Genomic DNA, 22,985 nt, shown 5'->3' on the forward strand with positions numbered 1-22,985 from the left:
AATTATTTTTAATACAAAAAAAAGTACAAACGTGTCCCAGCCCCCATGCAACTTAATTAAACAGTAGCTTTAAAGTTCTGTGCAACAAGGATGAAAGGTAGGAAACAAGTTAAACCGAGTTAAGTTCGGCTGAGCCGAATCTCACATACCCTGTATCGCATTTGACAAGTTCCACAGTGGGATAGACCCGAAAAAAACTTGGTAAAAATTTTCCGTGTGAGAACGGTTAGAGATATCTTTTTGAAATGGTTAGAGCTGAGGCGTTAGCGACCTAAGGCCCTAGGTTGTTCGGGCGCCTTTTGGCGGGCCCCTAAAGTTGATTACCTCACTATTTCGAAAATTTGTTGGAGTTGCCAAATCTTTGTTTGCGATCCGATTTCCAACTTTTTTATGGATAGCGCTCTAAAATCCCTACACAAAACTGCGCTTAAGGTCTACAATATCTCGTATTGTACTTGTTCGGGGATATTCGAATTTTAATTTCAATGCTTCAATATTGTCTTCCAATGCATCAGTTGAAGCGGGCTGTAAAGACATGAGCTTTAACAAAGCCACCCAAAAAATAGTCTAAAGTCGTTAAATCGCACTATCTAGGCGACCAATTGAGCGTTCCCGAATGTGAAATAAAATGTTCACCAAACTCGCCTCTCAATAAGTCCAATGTTATGCGTGCTGTGTGGCATGTGGCACCGTCTTGTTGAAAACCACATGTCATGCAAGTCAAATTCTTGCATTTTGGGCAAAAAAAAGTTGTCATCTCACGGTAGTTATGCTACGATTCGCATCATCTTTGAAGAAGTACAGTCCAATGATGCCTCCAGCCCATAAACCGCATCAAACTGTGACTATTTCGGCATAGGTACTTCTTGCAATGCTTCTGGCTAATCTTCACTACAAAATCGACAATTCCCTTTGAGCCAAAAATGAGCTTCGTCGCTGAAAAAGAAGAAGCTCGCGATGAACTTTCTTTACAGAGCACGCATTTTGATAATAAAATTCAATAAATTGCAAGCGTTGTTCGTTTGTACGATGATTCATGGGCCAAACTGAAGATGTTTGACAGTGAAACGAAATGTGCGTGAGCTGTTTAAGTCAGTGTTGCCAAAAAGTTAGTAGCTAAAAAATAACCTTTTATAATCCCCAACGATCGACACCGACAAAAAGTGCAAATTTGCAAATGTAGCCCATGAACATTCCACTGAGGAACAGGGGCAAACTTCCCAAACATCAATGAGTGCAGTCCGATTCAAGTTTCAAGCTCAATGATAAGGGGCCTCCTTTTTACAGCCGAGTTCGAACGGCGTGCCGCAGTGCGACACCTCTTTGGAGAGAAATTTTACAGGGCATAGTACCTCACCATTTGCAAATGTTGCCCATGAACATTCCACTAAGGAACAGGGGCAAACTTCCCACACATCAATGAGTGCAGTCCGATTCAAGTTTCAAGCTCAATGATAAGGGGCCTCCTTTTTACAGCCGAGTTCGAACGGTGTGCCACAGTGCGACACCTCTTTGGAGAGAAATTTTACAGGGCATAGTACCTCACCAGCATTAGAAGGGGAAAACCACCGCTGAAAATTTTTTCTGATGGTCTCGCCGGGATTCGAACTCAGGAGTTCAGCGTCATAGGCGGACATAATAACCTCTGCGATACGGTGGCCTCCATCGACAAAAAGTATCTAAGCTAAATTTCAAGCGAATTGCTATTTTGGTTTAGACTTTATCGAAATTTCCACAGACGGAAGGACAAAAATGGCCAGATCGACAGCAAACCAAGCATGAATTTGCAAATATAATTCAATAATTGTCCCTGTTCCTAAGCGGAATGTTGAAGGGCAAAATTTGCAACTAATTCAAGTTGTGTCAAATGGAGAGACTAGATTTGTACAACATTATCGTATGTTGGAGGGTATACAAATTTTGTTGTGGCATTCTTCAAGAGGTTCCAGAGAATATGGAATATCTTTCATTGGCTCAAGCGCTGTACAATTTTTTTCGGATGATTTAGGTAAGATGTGATTTGGGTATCCCTGTTTTTTGATTTATATGAAAGAAGTTTTTTTTCTTTTCTAAAGAGGGGAACGCATGTCTCATAACACACAGAAGCTAACAATCACTCCTTACGCCATTCCTATCCACGACATAAACATAAATAGGTTAAGTCCATGATGAGAATACAGCCATATTAGAAAAAAAAAACAGATCTCACATAACTACGATGATGAAAGTCTATACCAAATAAAAGCAATGCTAGTGGATATTAAAGACTTGTCACGTCCATATGACATTTTCTTCTTTTCTTAAAATCCCATTTCGTTGCCAAAATTAGACTTTTAATTATTTAGCCAAAGGCTCCTTAGGTTACCTGGTGGACACATATGATGTGGATGGGTAGATAAGATTAATCTGACCCAACATAGACACGCACAGATAGCCTGCTAGTCCACTAGCAAAATAAATCCATTACAGTTCTTTTTTCATTTTGATAAGTTGTCAACAAAAGAACGAACGATAATCTCTATATAAAGAGCATTTAAGAAAAACAAAAGCGTGCGATATGTCTGTGTGTGTGTCTGTGTGGCCAAGCCTGTGATTGTGTGTATCTGTCATTTTCGGTGAGGCGAAAGCAAACATTTTGTACAGTTTTCAATTTGTAAATGATCACTCTAATGAACCATGAAACGAAATAACATCATTTACAGATGGGCACATCCGAGAAGGATTACTCGGCCCACCTTCATACTCACACCTTCATAGGCAGCGCCATGCGAGTATGCAAGACTGTGTGGGCGCACAAAGGCTCATGAAAGACACATAGCATTTGCAGACGGACATACATATATGGGACACGTACATACACTGACACAACGACATTTGAGCAGGACTTTAATGTGTGGCAAAGTTTTTCAATAACATTGTCCTTTGGAGGGAGAGCACAAATTTCCCTCACATTTATTGTATCCACTTTCATGCAACGTTCAACGACAATTATTTTCAATCATAAAAAAAACTGAACTGCACTGCCCGACACACCCACAATAACAGGCTTAAATACCCACTATAACACGTTGGCCATGTGTTGGAGTATGGGGGCTAAATGTGTATTCGGCAGGATACTTAAGGAGAAGATAAACATGCCATAACGTGATAAACTTAAAGGAAGGTTAATACTCAGTAGCGGCAGCGGCAGCAACAACAATAACCATCGTTTCGATACTTTCCACGAGCACCAGAGTAACATAAAATGATGATGACGATTATTTTTTCGTTTTCTCTCGTTCATGTTTCATATTTCTGCTTAACACATGTGAGTGCCAGGCAAGCGATCTATGATGTCCTTGAAGTTTTGCACCAGCACGTGCCTTCTTTCACTATTAATTTTTTTTCGTTTTTTTTTTTACCAACGAGATGGGCAATGAAGACAAAGTTAACAAAACTAGACATGTATCTGCCCAGAAATATTCGGAAATAGTTGGGGATTTATGTACACCTGCAACAAAACGAAAACCGAGAACATAATGTCGATAGTAAAAATGTTGTCATTGCAGAAACAGCGAGAAAATATGAAAACTACACAGTAGAGATGAGCACGTGAGTCGCGAGTTGTCTGGTCACGCATGAGTCACGTGATTCGTGAGCGTGTACCAAATCCGATCAACGTGCGTGACAATGATTGAATAAAAATTCTTCGTATGTGAGTGTGAGTGAGTGAAATCATACTCACCACACTTATAATGACTCACGAGAAACTCACAACTACTGAGATACTCACGAGGCACTCAAGACTCACGAGAAAAACACGATTAACGGTTACAAAAAAAAACCACAAAAAAAAAACAAATTTTTTTTTTTGTTTTTTTCTGAACATTTTTTCTGATGGTCCCGCCAGGATTCGAACCCAGGCGTTCAGTGTCGTAGGCGGACATGCTAACCTCGGCGCTACGGTGGCCTCCGTTACAATTAAATGGGGATTTAGATGAACTCAACAGGACCTTCGTAAGCATACCCGATATACAAACGGACACGCAATTTTACAGTGATGATGATGGGCCGGCTCTCGTTTTTGATGCCCGTAGTCCTTTTGAGCTTAGATGTGTAAGCCATAAGAAAGTTTATGAGAGTTTTGGCCGTGTTAAGTCAAATGCAATTGGCTTGGACGGAAAGATTTGTACGAATGTTACTTCCATATCTCCTACCGTACTTTACGCACCTGTTCAATTCCATTTTGAGCTCCAGTGTGTATCCTATTATTTGGAAGCATGCAAAGATTATTCCCATGCCCAAATCCAACGTTGATTATCGGCCGATATCATTTCTATGCTATCTCTCTAAGGGTTTCGAGAAAATTCATTCTTCATGGACAGATGTCGGTATATCTTCACTAGGAGTCCCTGTTGTCAGAAAGACAGTCCGGCTTCCCTTCTGATCATAGTTGCATTACTGCATTGGTTGAAGTGACTGAATCGCAACAGTTTTTAAAAATTAAGATATTGAGCTGAAATTTTGCACAGATTCTTTTTATGTCTATAAGTAGGTTAAGTTCGAAGATGGGCTATATCGGGCTATATCCTCATATAGCCCCCATATAGACCGCTCCGCCGATTTAGGGTCTTAGGCCCATAAAAGCCACCATTATTATCCGATTTTGCTGAAATTTGGGACAGTGTGTTGTGTTAGGCCCTACGATATTCTAACTTAGTTTGGCCCAGATCGGTTCAGATTTGGATATAGCTGCCATATAGACCGATCCACCGATTTAGGGTCTTAAGCCCATAAAAGCCACATTTATTATCCGATTTTGCTGAAATTTTGGACAGTGAGTTGTGTTAGGTCAGTCGATGTTCCAGTTCAATTTGGCTCAGATCGCTCAAGATTTGGATATAGCTGTCATTTAGACCGATCTCTCAATTTAAGGTTTTGGGCCCATTAAAGGCGCATTTGTCCGATGTCTCCGAAATTTGGGACAGCGAGTTATGTTAAGCTCCTCGATATACTTCTGCAATACGGCGCAGATCGGTTCAGATTTAGATATAGCTGCCATATAGACCGATCTCTCGATTTAAGGTTTTGGGCCCATTAAAGGCGAATTTGTCCGATGTCTTCGAAATTTGGGACAGTGAGTTGTGTTGGGCCCTTCGACATCCTTCTTTAATATGGTCCAGATCGGTACATATTTGAATATAGGTGCCATATAGACCGATCTCCCGATTTAAGGTTCTGGGCCCATAAAAAGCGCATTTATTGTCCGATGTCGCCTAAATATGGGACAGTGAGTTGTGTTGGGGAGGGGGCGGACCCTCCCCTTACCCCAAAAGTACTACCCAAAAATAAAAGTGGACCGATTGGGACAATATGGGATTGAAATGAAAGGTATTTAAGAGTAGAGTTTAAATTTCATAATAAATGTTGGGTCCAAGTACCGGGGGGGACCGCCCCAGCACCAAAACCCCTTAAAATAGGTTTATTTTTACATCATGATAATATGGGTATCAAATGAAAGGTATCCGGGAGTATATTACGAATATGGTCGGGAAGAAGAAATATGCTTTATAATTTGTTGATATCGGAAGGGGGTGGACCCTCCCCGTTACCCCAAAAATACCACCCAAAATCACAAGTGGACCGATAAAGGCAATCTGGATATCAAATGAAAGGTATTGAAGAGTAAAATACGAATATGGTATTAAAAATGAGGTCCAAGTACCCAGGAAGTCGCCCTAACCCCAAAATGTCTAAAAACAGAAAAAATTGGTTGTCCATATCAAAATGGTATCCGGGAGTAGATTACGAATCTGGTATACAAAATCGGATCGAAGAGTAGGGGGTCACCCAACCCCCTAAAAACTCCCCAAATGGGCATATGACCCATCATAACTATATGAGACTCGGTATGTTTGTTTCTTCCGTAGAGTAAAAAAAAGAAACATAGGTTATATAATTTTTAGATATCGGATGATGGCAGACCCTCCCCCTTACACCAAAAAAGCCACCCAAAACCAAAAGAGAACTGATGGGCACAATATTGGTATCAAATGAAAAGTTTTGAGTCCAAGTACCCAGCGGACCGCCTCAACCCAAAAACTCTTCTAAACAGAAATATTCAACGTTCCTATAAATATGGGATTCAATTGAAAAGTATCCGGCAGTAGATTACAACTATGGCATAAAAAAAATTAGATGCAAGTAATGGGAGGTCGCCCCACCCTCAAATAATCTCAAATGGGCATATCAGCCGACCATGGCTATATAGGATTCAAATGGCAGATATTTGGGAGTAGATAAAAAATATGATATTAAAATTTGCGCTCAAGTCAAGGTGGCTCTTTTCCTTCTTAAAAAAAGTCTAATAGATTTATTGACCCATTATTGTAATATGGAACTCAAATGAAAAGTATTTGAGAGTAAAAAACGAATTTAATATCCAATTTTAGGGGTACGCTCTAAATCACCACTTAAACTGAACTTCATTTCCGACCATAGCAATATGGAGCTCAAATCAACGGTATTTGGGAGTAAAAATGGCTTCCCCAGCCCCAAAACAACCTCCCAACAGTTCCGTACTTTCCGACCATGACAAAATGGGGTTCAATGTAAAGGGATTTAGAAGTGGACTTGAGTGGATAGTGGATTTGATATATATATTTGTCTCCCCTAAAAATACTTCTCATTACCCTAATTTAGAGATTGGTAATGCGATTAATGCGACATTTTTTTTCAAAAAAAAACATGGTTTCTAGTATTGGGGACAGATGCCGCGGGGACAGCCCAAAACCCGCCAAATGGATATATAGACCAATCACGACAATATAGAGCCATGTGTTTGAGGAGCCGTCCTACCCTATTATATAAAAACCATTTGGGATGGACATTTTTTGATTTTTGGGGAAATTTATATTCATTTTTGGGACAAAGACCCTGGGGTCCACCCTACCTTCAAACACAACTTATTTATCGATCATACCATTATGGGACTCAAACGAAATATTTCTGAAAGTAGAGCACGAATCTTATATTCACTTTGAAGTGACCACACCCGAAATACCACCTAAAGCCGAAATATTTACCACTACAGTAATATGGGGCTCAAAAGAAAGGCATTTGGGAGTAGAGAAAAAATTTGCCCAGGAACCGAGCAGGGGCAAACTTTTCATACATCAATGAGTGCTTTCCGATTCCGAAGTTGAGTTTATCAACGATAAGAGGCCTTTTTTATAGCCGAGTACGTACGGTGTGCCGCAGTGCGACATCGCTTTGGAAAGAATTTTTTACATGACCATGCATGGTATGGTGCCTCGCAAATGTCGCCAGTATTAAGAGGGGATAACCACCACTTTGAATTTTTTCCGAAGTTCCGGCAGAATTCGAACGCAGGCGTTCAGTGCGGACATAGGCTACAGTAGCACGATATCCACATTCAGGGCCAAGTGTCCCCAGCCTAAATTGATATTAGAGAGTTAAAGAAGGCGCAGCGGAGCGGGCCCTGTCCAGCTAGTAAATAAATAAATATTATTAAAAATTGTTTATGCGTTAAATATATTTGCTAACTAAAGTTATCTTCCTTAAAAACACTGGCAAAGTATACTCATCCTCTTCAAACTGTCCCAGAACCTATTCTAGAGAGTTCAAATGGTGGCAATTCGTCACCTCGAGCGACAAACCCTTATAAAAGTGATAGGTTTTTTTCATGTAAGGCGATGAGAACTGGGATCGGTCCCTAGCACTAGAGGAACTATCCCGTGACAGGTTTGTGACCTGTCCCATTTCCCGTAGGGCAGATACAGAAGGCTTTCAAAGTCGAAATATTGTAAGTGACAATCCTCGACCTGAAAGATGGATCCATCCCAAAAAACAGATGAACATTTGGAGAAAGTAGATTTATGTTTTTTTGGAGAAAAGTCGAATTACAAAAAGAGAAGTTGGAGAGGATATTGGCGTATCGATTGGAACATGCTTAACCGAACTTCCAAATTGGTATATAAAACTAAGAAGCAGTTTTGAAATCATGAGTACGGCAAAACTAATTCAGATTTGCTAAAAGTATCATAACTGATAAGGAGTTGTGAGTATGTTTAAGGATATGACATCGAAACCAAAGTCCAAATCTTCCAAATAGAAGAGCTCTGAGAGCTCAGATATAAAAACATGATAATTTTCTATTAAAGTCGAATCACAAAAAGAGATGTTGCGGCGTTCCTTGTTATGAGTTCTTCTGGCGTTCCTTGTTATGAGTTCCTCGCGCATGGTAAAGTATCTTCATTTTCGGTTTTATAGAAATTTTTTCCTCCAAAAATATTTTCTTTCTTAGCTTGTTGCAAAGTGTAGTCGCCCATTGTTCCAAATCTGCACTATCATCATTTCTCTATTTCCCATGGTCAAGTTGCCAAAGATATTAAATCAGTTGCGCTCAGCTTTGCAGCGTTATAAGCTGTCCATTCACATGGCTACCAAGAAAGTATTAGCAACTCATGCATTATTATTTGACCAAAATACTTTCTCATGTATGACAAAATTTAGCAATGACATTGCAGAGTATGGTTAATGATGCCAATAAATTGAACTCGCATCGCATATCCTTACACAAATCCTGTGACTTGTGTTATGTCACAGTTACTGTTATCAATGTCCTTTCAATGCAATGCCCTACTGCCTCGCCTCGCCTCGTCTCACCTTGGCCTCTGCAAAAAAAAAAAAAAAACAATCATGTTGGCTAGCTGGGGGCTGGCTGTGTGGTCAAAACTTAATGTATGGTATATTTTACATTTTATTGTATCCAATTTGCGATCCAAGGTTGCCATTTAAACGATAATGCTTTTTATTGGGCCCCCACTCTACTATGGGTAGAACTTACATGAGGATAACCACGATTGTTAATGGCAATGTCTGAGATAAGCATAAGCATGAGAATCTATAGAGCTGAGCTGAGATGACTATGATGGGGATGATGATGATGATGATGTTATCGACACTGGGTGTGGGCTGTCATGGAAAATATGAGATGCGATGGAATAATATATGAATCCCTACGTAGCTATCTATAAATCAATATAAAAAATGGTTTCTTCAATAGACAACAAAAAGAATGGTAATTAAGTAGCTGTTTTTTTTTTTTTTTTTTTGTTTCTTTTACAATACACATAGAGTAGGATGGAGGAAAACATAGGAAATGCAATACTATTAATTAAAATCCCTTATCATTTATCCAATTGAAATGTATACAAAAATCAGGATGTGTGGCATTCAAACCAATAAATGATATCTCACAACATACTCATATAACTGGGAAATGAAAAGTTTTTCCCAAATGATAATAAAATCAATTGAAAAGTTAAACCTTCTTTTTTCATAGACCAGGGTTGATTTGGTATCCTCTTTTGGTTATGAAGGGAATCACACTCAAATCATAGTGAATTGAAACGTCTATTCTGCAGAAAGAAAAAATGAAATGGAAAGACGTGAGCGGGAGCGAATTGAGATGTACATGAGTCAGAATGAAGTCCGGAAATTCTACCAAAGAATTACACAAAAAACCGATGGCTTTGGTGCAGGCACATCCTCATGCAGACACAAGGAAGGAAATCTGGTAACTGACACCGATAACATGCTGAGGATATGGAAAGAACATTTTACTCAACTTCTAGAGGATACCGCAGAATCAATCCCTGATGATGGTATAGAATGTTTCCCTCCAAGTCAGAATGAGGTCCAAATAGCAGTGACCCGACTAAAGAACACCAAGGCAGCGAGAGCCGACGGGTTACCCGCTGAACTATTTAAGACCGGAGGTAATACGCTGATAAGGCGTATGCATCATTTTATCTGCGAAATCTGGCTAGAAGAACGCATACCCGTTGATGGGAATCCCAGCATACTATGTCCCGGAGACAAGACCGAATATGCCAACCACAGAGGAATAAGTCTCCTCCCCATCGCATACAAGATAATCTCGTGCTTAGTGTGTGAACGATTAAAACCTAAAGTCAATATGATAATTGGGCCCCTTCAATGTGACTTTAGACCTGGTAAATCCACCCTGGACCAGATATTCAGACGGCGCCAAATCCTGGAAAAGACCCGAGAAGGGCAAATCAACACCTGCCATCTCTTCGTTGATTCCAAAGTCGCTTTCGATAGCCCACATGCGTCTCGCCTATGCTGACGTTAGCGACATCATAGGTCGGTCACCGGAAGTAGTAACAGCAGCCTTTGAAAGAATCGAAAGAAAATTGGTCTGGCAGTAAATGGGGATAAGACGAAATGTATGGTGTAAACTTTCAAAACGCTGTGTACAACCGAGGGGATAAAAAAAAAATGGAGAAAGTTGGGAACCACAAGTAGTAACAGCAGCCTGACAGTAAATGGGGATAAGACGAAATGTATGGTTTCAACTTCCAAAACGCTGTGTACAACCGAGCAGATAAAGAAAATGGAGAAAGTTGGGAACCACAACTACCTCGGCACCGCCGTAACCGAAACGATTGACACCAGTTTTGAGATAAAGCGAAGAATAATACTGGCAAACAGATGCTGGACTAAGTAAGCAGTTTAGAAACAACTCCATCTCTCGACAGACGAAGATAACACCATACCAGACACCGATGCTACCCGTGGTGTTATAGGGTTCTGAGGCATGGGTATTTGTGAAAGCAGATGAGGCAGTGCTTGGAGTATTTGAGAGAAAGATTCTTTGCAAAAAATATGGACTAGTTTGCGTTAATGAAGAATGAACCACGAGCTGTATGACGACGATAGCATAGTAGCACACATCAAAATACAAAGGCTGCTTTGGCTGGGTCATGTTGTCAGAATGGATAAAGAAGCAACAGCAATGACGTCTTTTGAAGGCAAACAAGGAATACCAAAAGCACAATGGGAGAGTGGGAGACACCTCGCAACTTGGTGTCAGAGATTTTAGAATGAGCGCAGAAGATCGAGGTGCTCGGAACGCTATTCTATGTTCGGCTAGTGGAACAAATCTTCTGTCATAGCCAATTAAAGAAAGTAAAGTCAAGTGAAATTTCAAATTTAAAATGGAAATTTTTAGGAGTTATTTTTGTTTTTGCCTCAAATAGATTTTAATTTTTTCACAATTTTTTATACCCTCCACCATACGATGGGTGTATACTAATTTCATCATTCTGTTTGTAACTTCTCGAAATATTTGTGTATATATATTCTTGATCGTCATGACATCATAAGTCGAATTAGCTATGTCCGTCCGTCCGTCCGCCTGTCTGCCGAAAGCACGCTAACCTTTGAAGCAGTAAAGCCAGCCGCTTTAAATTTCGCACAAATACTTTTCATTAGTGTAGGTCGGTTGGGATTGTAAATGGGTTACATCGGTCCACGTTTTGATATAGCTGACATATAAACCGATCTGGGATTTTGATTTCTTGAGCCGCTAGAGTGCACACTTCTTATCCGATTTGGCTGAAATTTTGCATGAGATATTTTATTATGATTTCCAACAACTGTTCTGAGTATGGTTGGAATCGCTCCATAACCTGATATAGCTGCCATATAAACCGATCTGGGGTGTTGACTTCTTGAGCCACTAGAGGGCGCAATTATTATCCGATTTGACTGAAATTTTGCACGTAGTGTTTTGTTATTACTTCCAACAACTGTGTTAAGTATGATTCAAATCGGTTCATAATCTGTTACAGCTGTCATATAAACCGATCTTGGGTCTTGACTTTTTGAACCTCTAGAGGGCGCAATTCTTATCCGATTTGACTGAAATTTTGCACGTGGTGTTTTGATATCACTTCCAACAACTGTGTTAGGTATGATTTAAATCGGTTCATAATCTGTTATAGCTGTCATATAAACCGATCTTGGGTCTTGACTTTTTGAGCCTCTAGAGGGTGCAATTCTTATCCGATTTGGCTGAAATTTTGCACGACGTGTTTTGTTATGACTTCCAACAATGGTGTTAAGAATAGATCAAATCGGTCCATAACCTGATATAGCTGCCATATAAACCGATCTGGGGTCTTGACTTCTTGAGCCTCTACAGGGAGCAATTCCTATCCGATTTGGCTGAAATTCAGCATGAGGTGTTTTGTTATGACTTTTAACAACTGTACTAGGAATAGTTCAAATCGGTCCATAACCTGATATAGCTGCCATATAAACCGATCTGGGGTGTTGACTTATTGAGCCACTAGAGGGCGCAATTATTATCCGATTTAGCTGAAATTTTGCACGTAGTGTTTTGGTATCACTTCCAACAACTGTGTTAGGTATGATTTAAATCGGTTCATAATCTGTTACAGCTGTCATATAAACCGATCTTGAGTCTTGGCTTCTTAAGCATATAGAGGGCGCAATTCTTGTCCGATTTGACTGAAATTTTGCACGTAGTGTTTTGGTATCACTTTCAACAACTGTGTTATGTATGATTTAAATCGGTTCATTATCTTTTATAGCTGTCATATAAACCGATCTTGGGTCTTGACTTTTTGTTGAGCCTCTAGAGGGCGCAATTCTTATCCGATTTGGCTGAAATTTTGCATGAGATGTTTTGTTATGACTTCCAATAACTGTGCTAAATATGGCGCAAATCGGTCCATAACCTGATATAGCTGCTATATGAACTGATCTTGGGTCTTGAACTCTTGAGCCTCTAGAGGGCGCAATTCTTATCCGATTTGACTGAAATTTTGCACGTAGTGTTTTGTTATGACTTCCAACAACTGTGTTAAGTATGATTCAAATCGGTTCATAATCTGTTACAGCTGTCATATAAACCGATCTTGGATCTCGACTTCTTGAGCCTCTAGAGGGCTCAATTCTTATCCGATTTGGCTGAAATTTTGCATGAGCTGTTTTGTTATGACTTCCAATAACTGTGCTAAGTACGTACGCAAATCGGTATATTTAGCACTGATAGAGCTGCCATATAAACCGCAGCTCTAGAGGGCGCAATTCTCATCCGAGTTGAAAGAAATTTCGAACAAAGGCTTCTGTCATGACCTTCAACATACGTGTTCAATATGGTCTGAATCGATCAATAGCTTGTTACAGCTCCCATATAAACCGATCTCCAGATTTTGCCTCTTGAGCCCCTACAAGGCACATTTCTTATCCGAATGAACTGTAATATAACACAATGACTTGTGCAATATTCAGCATTCATTTATGGTGCGAATCGTACTACAACTTGATATAGCTCCAATAGCATAACAGTTGTTATTCAATATTCTTTGTTTGCCGCATAGAACTCGACAAATGCGATCCATGGTGGAGGGTATATAAGATTCGGCCCAGCCGAACATAGCACGCTTTTACTTGTTTTTTTTTTTAAGCACTATCCACTTTTTTAATTAAAATAAGATTTCGTTGTTTTCTGTTTAATTTGCTTTTGTTTATTTATCTTTCTTTCTTGCATTTCATATATTTTGGTGAATCTCTCAAAATCACAAAGCAAATATCTTTCGTCTTGTTTTATATTCAATTTTATGATTGCTAATCAAATATTTGTTTGTGAGCTACCGTGTTACTTAATTGCAATGCCAACTCATGCATATCCTTTCCCTTAACGGCAATATTTGTAATTCCCAGACCTGATGATGAATTCTGCTCCTGCTACAACATTCAATTTACAATTTATTTGCTTATTTGTTGTAAAATGATAACATGTTCATTCCAAGTGAATCGTTGTGCAAGCAGAATATACTTGATATCCTTCTTCCACTTCATCAGTTGTGGAATTTAATATTCTCAATAGGGTTTGATTTGCTGTATAAACTACCAAGACCAGCATGATGTCTACATCGGCACATCAATCAATCAATGAAACCATCAAATCTGCATATATACGAATGTGTTGTAATCTCAAAGATCATTGATGTGAAATATACCAAAAGTTTTTCGTTGACAAAAATCAGATGAAAGAAACATGGAGATCAATATTATTTACAGAAGAACCATCTTCCAACAATCCAAAAACTTCGCTTTATAGTATAGCAAAAATTATTTTTGCTTCTTAGTTTTTATTAGGTTTTAATTTTTTTTTTTGGATTTAATTTAATACAAAGGTTATCATGTCCGCCTATGACGCTGAACACCTGGGTTCGAATCCTGGCCGGACGATCAGAAAAAATTTTCAGCGGTGTCTTTCCCCTCCTAATGCTGGCAACATTTGTGAGGTAATATGCCATGAAAAAACTTCTCTCCAAAGAGGTGTAGCACTGCGGCGTTCGGAGTCGGCAATAAAGAGGAGGCCCCTTATCATTGAGCTTACAACTTGAATCGGACTGCACTCATTGATAGGTGAGAGGTTTGCCCCTGTTCCTCATTTCTTCTCAATAAGGATACTTGCAAATCACCTTCCGCTTATAGTTTTCATGATGCAATTTATGAAGAACGTTGTTTTTCCTTCAATAAATGAACCACTTCTGTAGCAATTTCCATGTGTAACGCAATATTCAACACTTTGGGGATTCATTCATAATCGCAATGTTGGTCTCGAAACTTAAACAAAGGATTTTCTGAAATGTTTATGTTTGGCAATCTTCATTTAGGGGAAATTGTTGACAAGCCATAGAAAACGAGTATGCCAAACTAAGGGCAAGGTTGCCACAAGAGAACAGCAAGGATAGTAATAGCCATGTTGAAGTGGGGGAGCTATTAAAGAATATATTAAAGAGTATAAACAAATGTAGGTATATTTCAATATTTACATAGTTGTGCAGTTCAGCATTTTTCTATACTCCACCGCTATACTAATTTCGTAAAACATCGAAATATGCATTTCCGATTTCACAAAGTATATATATTTATGATCATAGTAAAATTCTAAGACAATTGGATATCAAATACGTTTTCTACTCTTACATACCTTTCATTTGAATCCCATATTGTTGTGATTGGTCTATATATATATTTGGTTGGTTTTGAGGGTGGGGCGGTTCCCCTAGGTACCCCATTCAAAATTTGGATACCAAATTTTTGTTTTTAGGTTACCATAACGAGCACACAAAATTTGGCTTAAATCGCGCCACCCATTTCCGAGATCTGGCGTTACTGAAAATTATGATAAGGGGGAGGATCCGCCACCCCTTCAGATAGCAAAAAATGTAGTACCCAATTTTCACCACAGGATCATTATGCACCATCTGTGATGATTAAACGATGTCCGTGTTGAATTCACGCAATATGCTTCAAAAATTTAGATATTGAGTTGAAATTTTGGCACATCTCCGTATTTTTTTACATCATATTTGGATATAGCTGCCTTAAAAACCGATCTGCCGAAAAAGGGTCTAAGGCCCGTTAAAGAATTGAACTAAGAGTTTCGACATCTGACCCAAATATGGTCCAGATCGGACTATATTACGGTATATGTTGGGTCTAAACCCATAAAACCTCATTCTATTTTCAATTTCGTTGAAATCTGAGTTGTTTTAAACCTACCGTCATTCGATCTGAATATGATTCAGAAAGGATGAGGTAGTATGTCCACTTTTTATAGGATTAAGACCCTAAATTGAAAGATAGATCTTAAACCATCCATCCATCTTTCAATTTAGTATCTTAATACCATAAAAAAACGGACATAGTGCCTGATTTCGCTGGAACTGTAACTTGTAAATGGGCCAAATCGGTCCATGTTTCGATATAGCGGCCATATAAACCGATCTTGGGTTTTTTTGAGCCTAAACAGGGCGCAATTCCTATTCGATTTGGCTAAAATTTTGCATGTAATGTTTTGGTATCACTTCCAATATCTGCGCTAAGTATGGTCCAAATCGGTATAGAACCTGATATAGCTGCCATATTAACCGATCTTGTGTCTTGACTTCTTGAGCCTCTAGAGGGCGCAATTCTCATCCGATTTGACTGAAATTTTGCATGTAGCGTTTTGGTATCACTTCCAACAAGTGTGCTAAGAATGGCGCAAATCGGTTCATAACCTGATAAAGCTGCCATATAAACCGATCTTGGGTCTTGACTTCTTGAGCCTCTAAAGGGCGCAATGGTCGTCCGATTTGACTGAAATTTTGCACGTAGCGTTTTGGTATCACTTCCAACAATAGCGCATAGTATGGTTCAAATCGGTCCATGTTTTGATATAGCGGCCATATAAACTGATCTTGGATTTTGTCTTCTTGAGCCTTTAGAGGGCGCAATTGTCGTCCGTTTTGACTGAACGTAACGTTTTGGTTTCACTTCCAACAACTGTGTTAAGTATGATTCAAATCGGTTCATAATCTGGTATAGTAGCTGTCATATAAACCGATCTGGGATCTTAATTTCTTGAGCCAATAGAGCGCGCAATTCTCATCCGATTTGGCGAAAATTTTATACAACTGCTTCTCTCATTACCTTCAACATATGTGTCTAATATGGTCTGAATCGATCAATAGCTTGATACATCTCCCATATAAACCGATCTCCTGATTTTGCTTCTTGAGCACCTACGTACTAAGATTCGGACCGGCCGAACTTAGGGACTCAAATGAATGGTATTAGGGAGTAGATTACGAATGTGACATTAATTTTTGCGTTCAAGTTTAGATGGCGCTTTTCCTCCTAAAGATACGTCAAATGGCTTATTTGACCCATTATGACAATATGGGACTCATATGAAAGGTATTTGAGAATAAAAAACGAATTTGATATTTAATTTTGGAGCCTAGTGTTTTGGGGTACGCCCTAAAGCACACCCTAAACTGAACTTAATTTTCGTTGGAAATAAGGAATGAATTTGATATCTATTTTCAGTGCAAAGTGCCGGTGGCCGCCCCAGCCCCAAAACACTTTCCAAACGGTTCGTATTTACCGGTCATGGCAATATGGGGCTCAAGTAAATGGGATTTGGAAGTGCAGCACGAATTTGATATCCATAGTTGAGTCGAAATGTCTTAGGTGTTATCCCTCCCCTAATGAGAACATTACCACAAGGAACCAAGAAGGGGAAAATTCTCACACATCAATGAGTGCTTTCCGCTTCAAGTTTAAACTCAATGAGAAGGGACCTTCTTTTCTTTGGGGAAAGTTTTTTAAATGACCATGCATGGCATTGTACCTCGCAAATGTCGCCAACATTAAGAGGGGACAAACTCCGATGTTCTCGCCAGGATTCGAACGCGTTCAGCGTTATAGGCTACAATGGCTCCAATCCGATATCCGCATTCAGGTCAAAGTGTTCCCACCCTAAAAAGATATTAAAGAGTTAAAGAAGGCGCAGCGGAGCGGGCCCGGTTCGGCTAGTCTGCCATATATGCCAATATCTCGACTTAGCTGTTTGATCAATTGATTGAATTAAAGTCCCTGGTATTGTTACAATGTCGCAGTTAAGATTTTATCTGATACTAATGCTTATAAACTTTGTTTGTATTACAATATTTCATTTGATAACTTTTGATTACGTTTTTAGGCTATATCATGTAAACGATGTAATAAAAGTAGGCCACTAACCCTATAGTAACTGCGCATTAATATTTTCCATTAGGCCGTCTGGCCCAAAACAAAAATTCAAAACTCAGCCCAATTATATGCTGCTTTAAATTTTCCGAATGTCCTTGGCCATTATATTCAGAAAAAAAAAAATTCCAAGACTAAGGAATGTAAGCCATATAAGATGTATATTAGAAAAATTCTATAGAAAATCTTTACCCATAGCGTAAGTGCATGTCAACAGGCTTATAAGCATGTTTATGTCAAAATGATGGCACTTTGATTGACAAAATAGATAGAAAAAATAACAACAAACGAAAAAATAAAATTAATATGATGTATTGGACTTTACATGTATCACACTTGAGATGAAGACGAAGAAAACTGGGGAGAAGAAGGCCACGAGGACGATGAAGATGAAGAAAACTCAGGAGGAGAAGGCCACGAAGACGACGACAACGATAAAATACAGAATCAATATACTATTGACTGACACATGTCACAGAAGAGTATCATATACGCCAGATGAGTTTATTGTGTGCAACAACAAAAGCATATCCTTAGGCGATGGCGATTTAAAGCCAGCATAGACCTCCCTCTCTTTGTCTATTGAAGAGTAGTATAAAATTTAAAAAAATATCAGCAATAAAAGGACTCTATTCAAGCAACCAGTTTTTTTGTTTGCCTAACCATAAGTGTTGCCTACTTTTAGGCTTTGCCAAAACGAGAAACAAAAAATACCCCCAAATATATGCAACGAAAATATGAATATCCGTCTGCCTACAAAGTACCTAATTTTGAATATGCAAATTTCACCATCGCAACATTTAGAGTTGGATTTTTTCGTTTGATAAAATATATTGCATACCTTATGGGGTAAGCCGCAGCAACAGAGTAATATTTCTAAATTATACAAAATTATGATTTTTTTTAGAAAAAAAAAAAATCATCACTAAAATTTATATTTATTGCAAAAAATCCTTTAGATAATTTCGCAGAATTTGTTTGAAGCATGTTATTTTGTTTTCTACAAATTCTGTATCAAATGGAATTAAATTAAAGAAGTTTCCTAGTTGTCTTGCCCTGGTGTTGCTAAATTTGATATTGTCTATGCCCTGTTGTTATTGCCGCAACAGACCACGCATGATTGATTGTGTTTTGAGGGAGCCCACCGTTGGGCCATGCGATCAAAACAATGTTCTGTATATGATTAATTTGATATTAACATAAGCGGCATAAATAAATCATCAGGTGTAGACGGGTCTGTATCTGACATAATGTGAATCTATAGCTACTACAATATATAAATAGCGGACGGACATCTAGAGTGTATAATTAATGGACTTTTCCCAAACACTACATAAACAACAAAGTGGATAAATTGAGAGGTTGTTTTAGAATAAATTTGGTGCTCTAAGCCCATAATGCCCAAAAGGGAGAGTTGGTGAAAACATAATAAAATAAATAAGGTTTGAGACTTTTTCTTTCTGGACAATAAGGATCAACAACATTGGGTGTACAAATTTGTTTTTAAAATTGTCTGAAGGTAAAATTAATATTTTTCTACATTTTGTTTTGGGTGCGAATCGAGGGTGGTTTTTGTCAAGCAGCCGCAAATGCTAAAATTATTGCTGTTAGGTTTTTCAGGATATTTGAAATACACTGCGGCCCGAGTTGGTGGCATGATTATCATTAATGACCAACATGTCTGAATGAGGATATTCTTTAGCTACGAAGAAGCTTGAATATTAATATGTATGGAAAAAGTGTTAAGACTCATACTTAAATGTCAAGTTCTGATTCATTTCGGACCATAATTTTTGATACCCGAAGGGGGACGCGGACCCTCCCCCATATTCCAATTTTCAAAAACGCCAGATCTCGGAGATGCGTGCACCGTTTTAGGCGGAAATTTTGTATGCTATCTTATGGCACCCCAAAAACACGAAATTAGTAAAAATGCTGGGGCAAATAACCTGGGGGGACGCCCCATCCCAAAACCCACCCGAACGGACATGTGTACCGATTGGGACAATATGGGTATCAAATGAAAGGTATTTAAGAGTAGAGTACAAATTTGGTATAAAAATTTTACTCTTAAGTTTCGGGGGGTTCCCCACCCCCCTTAAAAAAAACCCCAAGAGGACACTTTCAACGCTTTGGGCAATATGGGTATCAAATGAAAGGTTTTTAAAAGTAGAGTACAAACTTGGCATTAAAATGTTACCCTAAGTGTCGGAGGGCTCCCGACCCCAAAAATACCACCCAACAAGACACTTTCACTGCTTTCAGCATTAGAATACAAATCTGACACAGAAATGTATTTTTTTGTGTCTGAGTGCCCTCCCCACTCCCCAAAAACCTCCCAGCAGAACAAATTTACCCTTTAGGACAATATGGATATCAACCAAAAGCTATTTAAAGGTAGAGTCCAATGCTGATAGAAAAAAGGATGCCTTGGTATCTGAGGCGCCTCAACAGGACATATTTACCGATTGGAACACTATGGGTATCAAACGAAAGATATTTGGAAGCTGAGTTCACATCTATTATAAGAATTTGGTCCAAGGTGTCTACGGGGCCTTCCCAACGGGCACCGCCCAAAACACCTCTAAATCGGGCATATCTACCACCCATGTCAATGTGTGGCTCAAATGAAAGGTATTGGGGAGGGGATACCCATACCAATTGATTCCCACTATTGGAACAAATTTTCTGGGGGATATGTATTTTCCAAATGAATATATACAATGGAGGCCACCGTAGCGCAGAGGTTAGCATGACCGCCTATGACGCTGAACGCCTGGGTTCGAATCCTGGAGAGACCATCAGAAAAAATTTTCAGCCGTGGTTTTCCCCTCCAAATGCTGGCATCATTTGTGAGGTACTATGCCATGTTAAAACTTCTCTTCAAAGAAGTGTCACATTGCGGCACGCCGTTCGGACTCGGCTATAAAAAGGAGGCCCCTTATCATTGAGCTTAAACTTGAATCTGACTGCTTTCGTTGATTTGTGAGAAGTTTGCCCCTGTTCCTTGGTGGAATGTTTATGGACAAAATTTGCAATTTTGCATAAACAATGCGATCCGTAGAATATGAAACAACAACTATTATAAGATAAAGTGTGAGGGATTAATTTTATATATATATTTTTTTTGTCTTATTTTTATTGATAAAATCTTTTGGCTTTCTGCTAAGGCTTACCTAGTGACCTTTTAACTGCTGCACTCTTGCTGGGTGTGTTCGAGCGTCGATAGCCTTCGGGCAAAAATGCCGGTGGCGGTGTTATGGGTGGTGCGGGTATGCCAAAATCACTAATGGGCGATGTTGAGGCCGACTTGGATTTTGGCGGTATTTCTGTGGTGGGCGAGGAGCTGGTGCCATGCTTGTGCTCAGTGCCATGATATAATTCCAAGTGATGGCGATCACAACGGCGTCGCCGTCGTATGTTAGGCGCCAGTGTTTTCATATTGGCGGATATTGTCTCGGGCGGGGTGGTGGCTCCAGATTCGGAGTCGTCTTTGGGATTTAAACGTCGATAGTAGACTCTAAGGACAGCTGTTGGATTTTTCTGTTGCTGCAACGGCGGCGGCGGCTGCTGCTGCTGTTGTTGAGGTGGCGGCTGCGGCGGAGATTTTTGTTGTTGTGGCAATAACTGTGGATAATCGGTGTTGTGCTGATAGTGTAACATTTATGTGGGAGGACGACAAATGACCAGCTGAGAGGGGATATTGATTGCTCTAATCCTTAAGATTTCTTCTTTCTACTATTTTTATAAAATATTTATTCTATGTTAAGCTTTTCCTATACCTTATGTTGCGTTGTGTTTTATTTTTAAAAATAAGAACCACAAAAATAACTTTAACTCTTTCTATTTGTATTGTTTTTACGGTCCACGGAGGTTCTGTACTTTGTTTCTGTTTCGGTTTCGGATGCTGTTGATTTTAAATTCTCTTATATATCTGCATGAAAATAGTAACTATTTATTCTCCAATAAGTCAATATTTGTAGTTGTTTCAAATGGAAGCTTCGTTTATCTAGCGGTTTGCACCACACTCTCTCTCTCTCTCTCTCTCTCTCTCGTTTGTGTGTTTACGGTACCTTGTATTGCTGTGTGTTTCAAGTTTGTTGCGGCATATCAATACCAGCCTGGATGTGTTTTCGTTGATATTTGTTTTTTTTTTAGTGGTATATGTGTGCTGTTTGCAGTTGTAGTTGCTGCTGGGTCTTTTGTGTGTGAATTTTTGATGCTGTTCAAATAGGATTGATGCCGCTGCTGCTGCTGCTGCTGTTGTTGTGTAATTTAACGCTATTTAACCCTCAAAATTATTTATTATCTGTTTGAGTGGTATTTTTTTTTCTTTTTTAATTATTTTATTTCATTTATTATTATCAATAGAAAGCATATAACATTGGTGTGCTGTTGTTTTCTTTGTTGTTGTCTTTGCTTGTTGCTGATTAGTTTGTAGTTCTGTTTCGAAGCACTTTAGTTGCAAATTATGTAGATTTTTATTTAGTTTTTCAATTTTCTACATTCAATATAACATATTGTTGTTCAACTGTTCGATAATTGGATTTGGTTTATTTGGCGGCTTTCTCACCACACAGATAACAATTAAAACAATTCTTCCTTTTTTGGTATGATATATTTAAAATACTCTGGGGATTATTTTTAAGGGATTAACTGACAATAAAAAAATGTCAAATAAAGCGAAATTAATTAGGCAATAAAGTTGTGCGTTTTCTCTCTCAGAAGGATTAAGCATTTGAGCTATACAAACTTAACTTGAAAATCCTGATTATTTAAAAAAAAAAAACAAAAACTTATGATGATGTTTTTGTATTGAATGTCCGCCTTGTCCTTTTTACACGACAGAACATGTGCGAATCCTACCTGCGCGTATTTCAAGTGCTTTTGGCGAATGAGTGATGACTTCAACCAAGTGCTATCAATCATACGCAAGGATGGCAAATCAACTACAAAGTTTGTCGGCAGCAATTCGAAAGTCATCAATGGAATTTTACATGACAGTAATTTAAGCAGCAATATTGAAAATTGATTGTTACAAATGGAGAAGAGGAGAATGTAGCATTGAAGAAATAAAAAAAAAACACACAAAATAGAAACCAAGAAACCCATGGTACGACCAAGAGTGTCGAGATGCTACTGAAGCCAAGAATGCGGCATATAGAGCAACCCTGCCATCAGTAGCAACGCACCAGATGAAGCAGAGGTATCGAGAGAAAATGAGAGGGAAGAATCGTCTATTCCGCAGAAATAAAAAGGAAATGGAAAGACGTGAGTGTGAGCGAATTGAGATGTACAGGAGTCAGAATGAAATCTGGAAATTCTACCATAGAATTAAACATCAAACCGATGGCTTCGGTGCACGCACATCCTCCTACAGACACAAAGAAGGAAATCTGGCAACTGACACAAATACTATGCTCAGGATATGGAAAGAACACTTTACCCAACTGCTAGTGTCCGACGTTGGCGGCGAAGAGGATATCGCAAAACCACTCCCTGATGATGGTATAGAATGTTTACCTCCTAGTCAGAATGAAGTCCAAGTAGCAGTG

At 38.9% G+C, this 22,985-nt stretch overlaps 2 protein-coding genes across 6 annotated transcripts in view; both read right to left on the bottom strand.

The window, feature by feature from the left end:
- The window catches only part of LOC106085248 (phosphatase and actin regulator 1), a 784,344-nt gene that overhangs the window by 212,587 nt on the left and 548,772 nt on the right, over positions 1–22,985 (bottom strand). The window lies entirely within an intron of this gene.
- LOC131994019 (forkhead box protein J2-like) overlaps positions 1–22,985 on the bottom strand; it is a 56,910-nt gene that overhangs the window by 10,155 nt on the left and 23,770 nt on the right. Inside the window, exon 2 of the mRNA XM_059360068.1 lies at positions 20,607–22,086. Coding sequence (XP_059216051.1) covers positions 20,607–21,093 — 487 coding nt within the window. The 5' untranslated portion in view covers positions 21,094–22,086. The remainder of the gene's footprint in view (positions 1–20,606; positions 22,087–22,985) is intronic.

Source organism: Stomoxys calcitrans, chromosome 1 (assembly GCF_963082655.1).
Source record: "Stomoxys calcitrans chromosome 1, idStoCalc2.1, whole genome shotgun sequence".
Taxonomy (NCBI): domain Eukaryota; kingdom Metazoa; phylum Arthropoda; class Insecta; order Diptera; family Muscidae; genus Stomoxys; species Stomoxys calcitrans.